At 41.1% G+C, this 11,610-nt stretch overlaps 3 protein-coding genes across 3 annotated transcripts; 1 reads left to right on the forward strand and 2 right to left on the reverse strand.

Moving 5' to 3' along the window:
- Window positions 1–1,187: 1,187 nt before the first annotated feature.
- urad (ureidoimidazoline (2-oxo-4-hydroxy-4-carboxy-5-) decarboxylase) lies at window positions 1,188–2,175 on the forward strand. Its single transcript, XM_022195107.2, has 2 exons — window positions 1,188–1,509; window positions 1,649–2,175. Exons 1-2 carry the CDS (start codon window positions 1,335–1,337, stop codon window positions 1,996–1,998), a joined length of 525 nt encoding a protein of 174 aa, XP_022050799.1. The 5' UTR covers window positions 1,188–1,334; the 3' UTR covers window positions 1,999–2,175.
- pdx1 (pancreatic and duodenal homeobox 1) lies at window positions 2,079–5,721 on the reverse strand. The gene is made up of 2 exons (XM_022195106.2): window positions 5,090–5,721; window positions 2,079–3,034 (listed from the first exon to the last, which is right to left on the reverse strand). The coding sequence occupies exons 1-2, from the start codon at window positions 5,520–5,522 to the stop codon at window positions 2,646–2,648; spliced, it is 822 nt and encodes a 273-aa protein (XP_022050798.1). The 5' UTR covers window positions 5,523–5,721; the 3' UTR covers window positions 2,079–2,645.
- Window positions 5,722–7,348: 1,627 nt separating this feature from the next.
- Window positions 7,349–10,645, reverse strand: si:ch211-140b10.6 (uncharacterized LOC110951852). The gene is made up of 3 exons (XM_022195105.2): window positions 10,501–10,645; window positions 9,937–10,011; window positions 7,349–8,024 (listed from the first exon to the last, which is right to left on the reverse strand). The coding sequence occupies exons 1-3, from the start codon at window positions 10,524–10,526 to the stop codon at window positions 7,682–7,684; spliced, it is 444 nt and encodes a 147-aa protein (XP_022050797.1). The 5' UTR covers window positions 10,527–10,645; the 3' UTR covers window positions 7,349–7,681.
- Window positions 10,646–11,610: the final 965 nt, after the last annotated feature.

An 11,610-nucleotide genomic window follows, 5' to 3' on the forward strand; every position in this document is an offset into this window, starting at 1 on the left:
CGTTTTGTGAACCCAGTGCTGAAAGGTAACTGAGTACTTTTGTAAAAGTACTATCCTTCAACAACATTCAGAAGTACTATTTTTTTCTTTAAGTATTTCCATTTCTTGCTACTTTATACTCGTATCCTATTATACACTATTCAGAGGTAGATACTGTACTTTTATCGTCAATGTATTTGTGTGAAGATTCTATGTAAGAATGCAGTGATTAGAATTTGACGGTCTACAATAGAATAATCTAAAAACAAATTTTAGTTGAAATGAACTCCACATCCAGCTGCTACAACAATAAAAGCTTAATTTTAACTTGTGTAATTAACGTGTGAATAATATGATATATAGTTGTATAAGACTGACAGAAAACATTTTTATCATTGTAAATATTTGAACTTTTAAACAATTTGCTGAAAAGGATGACCTTTTCATATGTATTTATTAATTTATATATCATATATCATATTAATCCACCCAGAACGTCTGCTTGTAATGGAATATTGTCATATTACAGCATTGCTACTGCTTCCTTTTTAATGCAAAAAGTGTGTAAATATTTTTTGTTTTTTTTCTTTTAAATGTACTTTCATTTAGCTTTCTGATTTGATGATGGTAGTCTTCTGGATTTTGGCATCTTTAAACTACAAACCACCTTGTAGTTTACATTTTTTTCTGTCAGAAGTCAGCTGCTGTCTTATTTGAATAGATTGCAGAGTAAAGAAAAATAGATTTAAGTTGACAAAGTCGGAAGCTTCAAATTGACTTTTAATACAATTAAGCTGCAGCAATGCAAAGTCCTTATTTTAGGATTTGACTAAATCTAACTTAAACTAGTGGCCTTAATATTGCTTGTTGTCCTTCACTGGATGGATTTGATTCAGTCGTGTTGCCAATGGACGCAGTTCATTTAGGTTGGTCCAACAATTCTCTTTTGTGAGTGTGAGTAGAGAATTTGTAGTAGAGAGTCTGAATACTTCTTCCATCACTGTGTGAAATCTTGTTGAGGGTCTGAACAGCAGTTTGAAATATAATGAACATATCCTCCTTATAGACCTGGCATTTAAATTCAGACTGTTTCTCATTTTACGCACTAGGAGACGCCAGAGATCAGATTTTACCTGCGAAAACCTGCGTCTGAAATTTGCATCACTGTTGTGTACCTGTCTTCAAACTTTTCAGCAAAACTCTTATTTTCAGATCCAGATGACCGGCAGCTGTTGAATTTAGCAAATATTAACCACAGCCAGACACGGGGGCTTTGCTTTGAGCGTCCACCAGTGCATTAACCCTTGTTGTCCGAAGGTCACTCTGTGCAGCCACAAAAGAGTGTTACCAAAAAAATGGACATCACCGCTGTAAATGCTCTTCCTTATGAGGATTTTGTGAATATTTTCGGTAACGTGGTGGAGAAATGTCCGATAATAACAGCTGCTGTGTGGTCGAGGCGTCCCTTTGTGAGCTTAAATGCTTTGGAGGCTGCAATCAGTGAGTTCATCGATGATCTTCCAGAATCAGGTGATGTTTTTTTTATTCACTTTATTAGTCTTTTAGCTCTATTGGACTTTAGAATTAATCGTGTTCTGTGCGTAATGACGCGCGGATCATCAAATGAACCGAACAAGGCGCAATAATCAGTCACCACGTGTGTGCTCAGGTAAAGAGGGGATCCTCAGGTGTCACCCGGACCTCGCGGGGAGGGACCTCCACAGCGGCACGTTGACCCGGGAGTCGCGCGAGGAGCAGGCACGAGCCGGTATGGACGCGCTGAGCTCCGGCGAAGCCTCGCGCATGTCCCGGCTCAACGAGGAGTACAAGACGCGCTTCGGGTTCCCGTTTGTCATCTGCGCCCGCATGAACGACAAGGCGAATATCCTGCGGCAGCTGACCGAGCGCTGCGGGAACGAGCGCGCCGTGGAGAGGGAGCGCGGCATCGAGGAGGTGAAGAAGATCTGCCGCCTGCGTCTCCAAGGTCTGGTGCTCTGTGATGCACCGAACAAACTATGACCCTTCACTGATGGAGTTCAGCTTGGATTTCCACCGAGCCGCGTTCAACCACCAGGAAAAACTTCCATTGATGCCATGCATAAAGGCTGTGATATATTCTTTATTCCAAATGCATTATGTGTTATTCATCCATCAAAGTGTATAATTAACAATAAAACATGTGCATCACTGATTCTATTTGAGCATTTTACATGATATCGCTTTGGTTTATATACAAGTGGACAAAAATATGGAAAATACACATTTCTCAACATGGTTGTGGCCTAGAATATTCACTGTTTGAGGGTAAAAACAATGCACTGTATAACTTAATGTGACCATACAACAGGTGTGCAACCGAGTCCTTACGTTGCTGCCTCTTTAATGGGGGAAAGAGGTGGTCCCTGCTTGATTTTGCTGTCTCCGCATGCCATCTGGTGTCCGAAATACCTCAAATCAAGCAGAAATGCGACTTCAGTCCAGAAATGACAGTGAAATCCAAAGAGACCCCCTCATCACCCTCCTAATCTTATAAATACAAATACTCCCCAATAGGGCTGCCTTAAAATATGGGGTTCAAGTATGTTTCTGTTAAGTTGCCATCAGAATAAAGTAAAATGATCCTTGAAATGCCACTTTAGGTCCCAGTTTTAAGTGCGCATTTGGATCTACGCGGGCTCTTTGGACCCAGACGCGGACAGAGTGTGGCCGTGCAGCGGGGAAACAGGAGGTGTGGTAGCTGCGTGAGGTCCGTTGGTGGAGGACACCCCTCCTGCGGCCTCCCCCTGGTCTCCGGAGGTGATGGAGGAGTCCTGGTCCGGGTCGGCGCCCCTGGCCCTCCTGCGGTCCTCCTCCTTCTTCCACTTCATGCGCCGGTTCTGGAACCAGATCTTGATGTGTCTCTCGGTGAGGCTGAGGGTCAGAGCCAGCTCCACCCGGCGAGGCCTCGAAATGTAGCGGTTGAAGAGGAACTCCTTCTCCAGCTCCAGCAGCTGGGCGCGCGTGTACGCAGTCCTGGTGCGCTTGTTTTCCTCCGTCTCCGCCATCACATAGGGCCCTGAAACAACGAGCACACTCAGTGTCCTTACACGCCATGTAGATGCCATTTATCAGAGTTATTTGAACGTTATCAGCCTTGTTTGGACTAAAATCTCAAGCACTCTTGTAAACCCACAGCGCCTATTAATTATCATGAACTTAGACAATAGTTTCTCTTTACAGAAATGAGCAGGCTTTAGTAGAAAGAGGTGTGTTTTTAAAAATGTAATTACATTTTAGCTTATTTTATACTTGGACATGTAATATGCAATAACTTCAGATTTAAGCAAAAGTCCAGAAACAACAGGTGACATTTAGACTATTAACCTGCTTTAATTTAGGTTAACTGGCAGATTTTTGGGGTGAAGGTTTTAGGGTAAATTATTTTAGAGATTAGATAAGACTTTGGTGGAGTGCGCTTTTGTTTTCTTTTAGATTTCTCATGTGGGGCGCGTGGTTGCCCACATCTAATATCCATACCGGGGATCAAATAAAAAAGAAAAAGAAAACAGCAGCAATATAAAAGCAGAGTTTACATTGATAAAATGTTGTAGTTTGTGATAGGCTATCGGAGGGCACAAACACTCAAAGTTTTTTTATGTGGTTTAGTCACTGTGACTTGCAAAGATTAATTTTTCCAATGGAAAGGGTGGAACCAGAGAGATTTTATTTGGAAATAAAAATACACCCATCTACTCCTCAATTTTTGTAGGACCTCCAATCACCAGTTTCTCCAAAAAGTCATGCGGAAAAAAAGAAACAGCAGCAAAGAGAAAAGGAAAACTCTTCCTACAGTTTAGCCTTGTTCACCAAGTTGCTTATAAAAGTGTCACATTTGACATTTTAGTTTGTACAAAACTTAAATCGCTCAGATTTGAGGTAATCTACAGCTTAAATCAGAGCAGAAAATATAAGACACTGATAATTCTTCCTCTCTAACGATAAAGAAAGAAGTGAATTCATCTTCACATTGTCATTAGAGCCTAAACAAGTATATGCTACACAAAAGCAGGTGTATTTGTTGTAATTATAAACACGTTATATGACCAGGTTACAAATCATAAATGACAAGAATAGTCATTTATATTTTATGGTTCAAATGTTCTGGACAAAACAACAGCAGCTTTGGTCTTTGGCCTCCTCCCTGTTGCCTTAGATTAGTATTTTAGAAACCTCTGCAGCTTTCTACATCAGCCACTTTGATATTAAAGCCGAATTTAGAGTTTCAAAACATTCAGCTGATTTTTTATTTAAAAGTGTATTACGGTATAATTATATCAGAATTGTGCTTCAAAAGCTGTGGGCGAAGCTTAACCAAAAGTTGGCCGCAATGACGCATGATAATAACGACTTTGTTGGACATGAATTGATTATTCCACCAACCTATATTAAGTGAGTGAATCAGAATAATGCTATCTTTTTGGATTTGAATACAAGAAAAGTCTGGGAACTATTTAAATCCATTTTAGCAGAAGACAACTTTCTAGGACGTACTTGTTTGTTACACAAACGCCCTGGTTAGACAGTTTGATATCATCTCCATTAAAAACACTTCCTTCTCTGTCAGTGAATTATTCAGTAACATTTTGTCCAAGATGAAAACTACATTTCAGTTCAACGTAAATACAATAAAGGGCCTTTTCTTCCAGACCCACATCAATCAAAAGCGACTGTGGCAGGTTTGGGTGTGCAACAGTCTATTGCATTCTATAGTTTCCAGCCACTGAAGGCTTAGGCGATTTGTGAAAATGTGTAGTTATAGACAAATCCCACATTTTTGTAACGATAAGACCTGATAAAAGCAAACGCTGACCTTCCGGGCCTTTTGCAAACTGACTGAAAAGGTAAACTGAAACACCCAGGACCATATTGTTGGGAGCATGAGGTCATCACACCTTAGAAAGACTCAGTAGAAACTGATCTACTAATGCTGCAAATAAAACATTCTATTCATTTCAGTTTGAAGCCCATTTGTTGAATTAAATCAATCACTTCTCAGAGAAACCTTACATTCGGATTCAGTTGGTGATCAGATTTTGCTCTTACACACATTTACTGGGGTGTGAGTGTTTACCTGCCCACTGGCCCTTCCAGGTGTGTGAATGGGACTTGGTGGTTTTCATCCAGGGGAATGGGAGGTGATATCTGCTCTGCTCCCCCGTGTCACCAAAACCTGGAGGCTGGAGGGGCTCCTGCTGCTGCTGCTGGAGCACCTGCTGGTGCTGGAGCTGAGGCACACCTGGATCCTCCCGCATGCTGGGTAAGCTGTACGCAGGGGCAATGTCAGGAAGGCTGGCCTGCTCCAGAGCTCCCATGGACGGCGGTGTGTAGACGGAGTGGACCTGCCTGCTCATATAGAGGCAGGGCGGCGGGCTGTGGCTGTAGTCATCCCCCTGTGATCTCTGGTAGGCGCAGGAGTCTTTAAAAACCTGAGAGGAGTAATAATGATCTTCCCGATTCATGGCTTGGCTTGGACCGGACAGCTGCGAGGCCGTTTTCGCGCACATGTACCGCACCTGCGCCCTGCCTCGGCGTGGACCTTCAGCTCTACCTGCCTCTGGCGCAACTGCGAGGCCCTCACGGCTCCGCACAGGTGTGTCACTCTGTCACCATGTGACTCCGCAGAGCCTGAGCCATTGGTTTCACTGTTTGCTCCCAGTTTCCAGGATATTCTGCAGCTTGCGGGATCTCGTTTTTTTTTTTTTTTTTTTTCAGTAAATTGAACAGTCAGCGCGTAAATCAATGCCACTCTGTAAATACCGCAAAGTTTACCTGGCGTCCAACCTTGTCTGCGCACACAGCTGCGCCACAGGAGTGAACAGGTGAATCAGCGGGACCCTGCCTCCACTTAGAGAGGGGTATTACTCTAGAGCGCCCAGAAGGGACATGTTTCTCATGTTGGACACGTTGGATTGTCCTCAAACAAAAGCAGCAATCGACAATTTATATGGATTTACCTCTTGTCTGCACACTGCGGCCGATAAATCGATATGTATGGGCGCAAACATTGGTTGACCTGCAAGATAAGAGAGCTGGATGGAGACACAGTTGTCTTGGAAACTCGAGGGGGAAAGCTCAAACACCGCAGCCCATATTTCCACAGTCACCATTTTTTCATTTCTTTTCTGACGTTTGAAATGTACCCATTATACTTTTGTAAATGCATCATTTAACACCATTTTGCGCGCCTGTGCCACAGTCTCAGCACGGAGGGCCCTTGGCGACAACAAACACAAGAGCTGCTGCTGCACTCTCGCCATGTTTGCTGGCCATTAGCCTTCAGCGGCCTGGCGTTCGCCCCATTAAACCTCAGCTCTCGTGGTAAACCAATTAGGCTGGAGTGAGAAACTGAACTCAATTAACCGCCGTACGCACCGAGCGTGTCTGCACAGCCTGCGCACCTTACCCAACACTGTGGAGCCGCTGCTATAAGATAGGCCTAATTTACCTATTGTAAGGCAAATCGTACAACACGACCAGGCTTTTACCTCCATAGAGTCTATCAACGGACTATTTGCACGGAGTTCTTCAAAAGCAATTATGGCACTTTGCACGGTATCTTAATGGGGCACTCAGCGACGCAATAAAGTTCAAGCAAACCAATTCTATACAAAACACCCCCTGCAGTATGGCTTAATGGTGTTTATATTTGATCACCGTTTCAAAGAGGAAGGAAACAGTTAACCCAAGCTATTCCCCACTACAGTGGAGATAGACAACGAGATTTATGAAGCATGAGGAGCGTTAAACGCATTTCCAGTCAGGTTTCTTTTGCGTAATGGCCTATAAGGGAGGAGTGATGCAGCTCAGAGTTGCTGTAATAGACCCTTGTCACGTGTGTAAAATGCTGTGGAACAATAAAAAGAGTGCAAGTTCAAACACATGTAAACAAGCCAAATGGATAGGAAAGACATAAACAAGACTCAACGCTTGAGCAAATGTCCATCTGCTGACCTGAAGGCCCACAACCCCACAGAGACCTGTGGAAATGATGTCTGCATGCAATCACTGGACTGTTATTTTAGCAAAGCTGCTGTTGGTATTACAGCTGTATTGAATGAATCCTTTCCTGAGAGTCAGGCACATGTAGGAGTGTCAGGAAAACATTTTTTTTTTCTCCTTTGACAAACAAAAGCATTTGTGATAGCTGCTATACACATGTCAAAAAGTTGGACACGCGATAAAATGTGCTTACCCAGTGGCGACAGCAGCATGGCTTATGTAAACATTATGAGCAGTGAATAAGGATATTATATTTGAAATCAAGCCTCCTCTATTCCATATCATTGGTGGTATAAGTAGGGAGAAGACAAAAATCAGAGTGACGAAAGTATTTCCTGGGAAAATAGAGGCCAATTAACATTTTATTCACCCACATTTTACTGAAAAGCTAAAAAAAAAGAACATTAAAATGATTTTATGTTGGCTGCTACTGGGGATCAAATACCGCTTACTGAACCTCAAAAGATAAGCCAAACTCCTCTACTTAGTGCCTTTTTAACAGCAGGAATATAAAGTTTTCTGTCTCCTTCCAACACTCCAGATGAGCAGGACAGATTCTCTCCACCTGTCTGCAGCTCTGAGGCGTTTGATCCAGTAAAAGCTCAGTTTCAGGTCCACCTATGTGCTCCTGGTCTCTGGAGAAGCAGAGCTCCTCAACAAACAGTTACCCATCAAGTCTGTGTCTGTCTTTGTCTGTGTTCTGTCCATCGGCATGTCTGCTGTCTCTGTCATCTCTGTGCCTGTCTCTATCTCTAGCCAGCTTCTTATCTTTGTTTTTGCGGCTGTCTCTGTGATGATGTTTATGGTCTCTGTGGCCTCCATTACTCCTGGGATCTCTGGTAGGTGTTTTGCTGCGGCTCCTGCTCCTCTCTGGGGATCCGCTCCTCAGGCGCCCTCTTGTGGCGGAGTGTCCCGCTCTGGGCTCACCGTTGCGCCGCTGCAGGCCAGTGGAGCGCAGGGTGTTGAGGAGGAAGCGTTTGTTGGTGCTCCTTAGAGGGCACTTCAACCTGACAGAGGTGTGAAAAGACACATTTGTTTCAGCTATGAGACAGTGTGACCCCGCAGATTACACACTTACCTCTCAGAGACAGATGGATGCTCACTGCTGGGATCAGAGCTAATAGCTGTGACACCACATCACAGGAGAGATTAACTTTAAAAGGCCTTCATGCTCAGAGCTGTGGCTACCACCGAGGATACTGAGGGATTTTCTGCCCTTTGAATCCATGTGAAACTGATTTAAAAAGCTAACACGTGAAGGTTATTTTAAAGACTAATTTCAGGTTTAATTCTTCATCCTTTGTCTAGTGATTTCATATAGAATTTAGCACCTCTTTGTGTAATTTAATGCAAAGAACCTCCAAAAAAACAGAGATTTACACTGGGGATTTAAATTTTTGACCTTGGTTTTAGTGTTAATAGTTAGTCCACCTGGAAACTGCTTGATGTGATTAAACTCTTCTTTTGAGTTGTTTTTCTTTGCTGCCAAGGAGATTTTTCAAATAAGGCTTGGCTTGAAATGACAAATTAAAATTCACCAAGACAAAATAAGCAACAAAATTAACCATACCATGCATCTTATAAAGCGTACCAGCAAAACCAAAACCCCTACATTTATCATTATGGAGCGGTTTTAACCCATTAACAGAGTGGTTTCAATGTTCATATCATTAATTAATAATATATCAAGCATAGAAACTGTATAAAATTGCATAACAACAAAGGTTGACTGATATGACTTTATCAAGGCCGATACTTTTGCCAATTATTAGTAATCAAGGAGACTGATAGCCAATACTGGGAACCGATATATATTTGTGGTAGAAATAAAAATCTGACATCAAAATTCAGACAAATACAAACTCCAACACAAAACTTTGGTTATGTCTATTTTACACGGTTAATAAAACAACTGTGTCAGCATTTATCCTTCAGTGTTGATTATTACTTGTAATCAGATTATCATGTAGCAACGTAATTACAGAAAGAAATACAAGGCTGCCTTAGAGACAAAATAGGGAATTTTAAAATAAATTAATTTAATCAGAAATTGATTCATAAAAAAGATAATACCAATAATTAGAAAAATATAAAAGAACCTGATATAGTACTTGACCAGGTTGACAATCCGCCAGCCTCTCTTAACAACCACATTAATGGCCCTTTTAGCCCTAAAACATTAACATTACTGAGAATATTAACTCACTGAGGACAGGTGGCATGGAAATATTTCTTAGTTGAGAAACAAAATGTTATGACAGTATTTTAATTTGCATAAAAATGGCGTAGCAAGACAATTTGGTATTCCTAAAAGACATTACATCATATAATGAGAAGCTATACATATTGTTTCAAATTTAATATATCGTTTTACTACAGTTGTGAAGAAGTGTGACAATTTTCATTTAAGCCAAGAGTTATAAATTTGAGCCAAGTCTGCTGAAAACTCAGGCTGAAACTAATGACTATTTGCACTGTCTATTAATTTTCTTGAAAAAAAAGATTATTTTTGGGGTTATAAAATGGTGACAAATGTTGATAAGTTTATTCTAAAGCAGTAGGTGATGCCTTTGATGGTCTTGTTTTGTCCTCAACCCAAAAATATTCAGTTTACAATCTTCAAGGAGCAAAGAAACCTGAAAATAATCTGATCGACGAAGCTGCAGTAAGAGAAGTCTGACTTTTATTTTCTTCAAAATAAACACACCAATTAATCAATTATCAAAACAGTTGATGGTTAATTGAAAGATGCAGCTGTTCTAAAAACCTCAGCTAACAAACTAGCTGAGAATGTATCACACAAATTAAATCTGGCTGCCCACTTACAAGTGCAGTTAAGTGGATCAGCATCAGCTACACATGCACAGATGACAGACGTGCACAGGCTGATACAGATGCCATGTGAAACACATTGCTCACCATCCTGCAGGGCCCATCGTCTCTGCTCTCAGCCGAGCTCTGTCAGTCTCCCTGAGGAGCTCCTCCACCGCACGTCTGCATGGATAAACAAAGAAAAGCACCAAAATGAGTCATACGGAGGGGTCGAATTGGGGGGGAGAAACCGAGGACAAAGATGGCACAGAACCTCAAGAGGGAGCCAAAGGGGGAATAATTTAATTAAGTGTGAGAAAACTGAGTGATGCGAAGTATGTGAGAGAAAGTGAGTCATTAGGAGTGAATGAGGGGCAGCGGCGGTGTCCTGGTTTGACCTGAGCTGCTGAATCAGCAGAGTATCAACAGAGGAGAGCCACTAATTTAGTCGACCTTTAACCACACGGCACAGCCAGCTACCGGTGTCTGTTTCCTTACAGCCAACACACACTCTCACTCGTCTTACAACAAAATAAATTCAACAGCTGTGGACCAAAAATACGTCTCCAACCCTCGGAGCGGCGTTACGGTTATGGACGTAACCCGCCTCGAAGTGTGAGCAAACAGCAGCTTTACAGGTAATAAAGAACAAACAGCGACATATTTACTTACTTTTCCAGCTCATTATCATCTGCCATCACCCCACGAACGGTTACACGCCAAGTTAATTCAACTAAAATCGATGTTTGTGTGTTAATTAACGCTACATCGCTTGTTTACCTCTCAGCGTGGTCCTTCCGCCGAGGACCCTGTGTTTTTAGCTGCCCTGAACAGTGCCTGATTGTTTCCGATATCTACAAAGTCTTGTTGAAATTCAAAACCTCAACACAACTATTTTGCAAACGCAGGGAATTCTTAAAATATACCATATTGATGCATTACGATTTGATTTCTTGAGATATGAGTTTGGATTTAGTTTATGGAACGTTTAAAACAAATAGCAAACAAGTGAAGTCACTGTTATTTATGTAGCACATTGAATAAAACAACAGCTGTTAAGCCGCAGTGCTTGCCTGCAGGGAAATGACATTGGTGTTACAAGTTCAAATGGTGAAGGCTTGGATTCTACAATCGTATTAATTATGCAAATTTATCTGACTCATTCAAATATTAAGGTTACGATCCTACACTGTAAAGCGCCGTAAAAGAGCTTAATCAAATCAACTAATCTTTATATATTTTTTTGGCTTACTTACTATAAATACATGAGTTTTGCAAATTTCTAATTAACTGAGGATAAAATGTCTGATTTTAATTTTTAAAAACACTTTAGAACTTAAAAACATGAGTTCTTTAACTTGAGTCGTTTCAATTTAAAATGTTGAGTTGAATGAATAAACTGTCCTGAGAATTCATTCAACTCATTAAATTAAATGAGCATAAGTAGACTTCCCAGGATGCACTATGAGAAAGTTAACAGACCTCAGACGGTTTTTTATATGGTTTGAGAAAACAGACGCAGTGGAAATGTGTTGTCCGCCTTTAATACTATTAAATGAAGTTATAATTGTTTTGTTTCTTTACCACATGACAAAAATTAGTACTGGGTTCATTTCAAAATAGCATAAAATAGCAGCAAAGGATGTAAGTTCTCAGTGTTAAATGAAAAAAAAATACTAAATTAAAAGATTTAAATTAATCTGACTAGCTCAAATCTAGATTACAAACCCACAATATTACATAATCCATCAAATTACCTGACTAATTTAAAAATTACAGTTA

Source organism: Acanthochromis polyacanthus, chromosome 20, assembly GCF_021347895.1.
Source record: "Acanthochromis polyacanthus isolate Apoly-LR-REF ecotype Palm Island chromosome 20, KAUST_Apoly_ChrSc, whole genome shotgun sequence".
NCBI lineage: Eukaryota > Metazoa > Chordata > Actinopteri > Pomacentridae > Acanthochromis > Acanthochromis polyacanthus.

Coding starts and splice junctions, on each gene's coding strand:
- urad (XM_022195107.2), top strand. CDS start 1,335: ATGGACATCACCGCTGTAAATGCTCTTCCTTATGAGGATTTTGTGAAT. Junction 1,510..1,648: donor CGATGATCTTCCAGAATCAG/GTGATGTTTTTT, acceptor GTGTGTGCTCAG/GTAAAGAGGGGATCCTCAGG.
- pdx1 (XM_022195106.2), bottom strand. CDS start 5,522: ATGTGCGCGAAAACGGCCTCGCAGCTGTCCGGTCCAAGCCAAGCCATG. Junction 3,035..5,089: donor CTGGAAGGGCCAGTGGGCAG/GTAAACACTCAC, acceptor TCGTTGTTTCAG/GGCCCTATGTGATGGCGGAG.
- si:ch211-140b10.6 (XM_022195105.2), bottom strand. CDS start 10,526: ATGGCAGATGATAATGAGCTGGAAAA. Junction 10,012..10,500: donor GATGATAATGAGCTGGAAAA/GTAAGTAAATAT, acceptor TTATCCATGCAG/ACGTGCGGTGGAGGAGCTCC. Junction 8,025..9,936: donor ACGATGGGCCCTGCAGGATG/GTGAGCAATGTG, acceptor CACCTCTGTCAG/GTTGAAGTGCCCTCTAAGGA.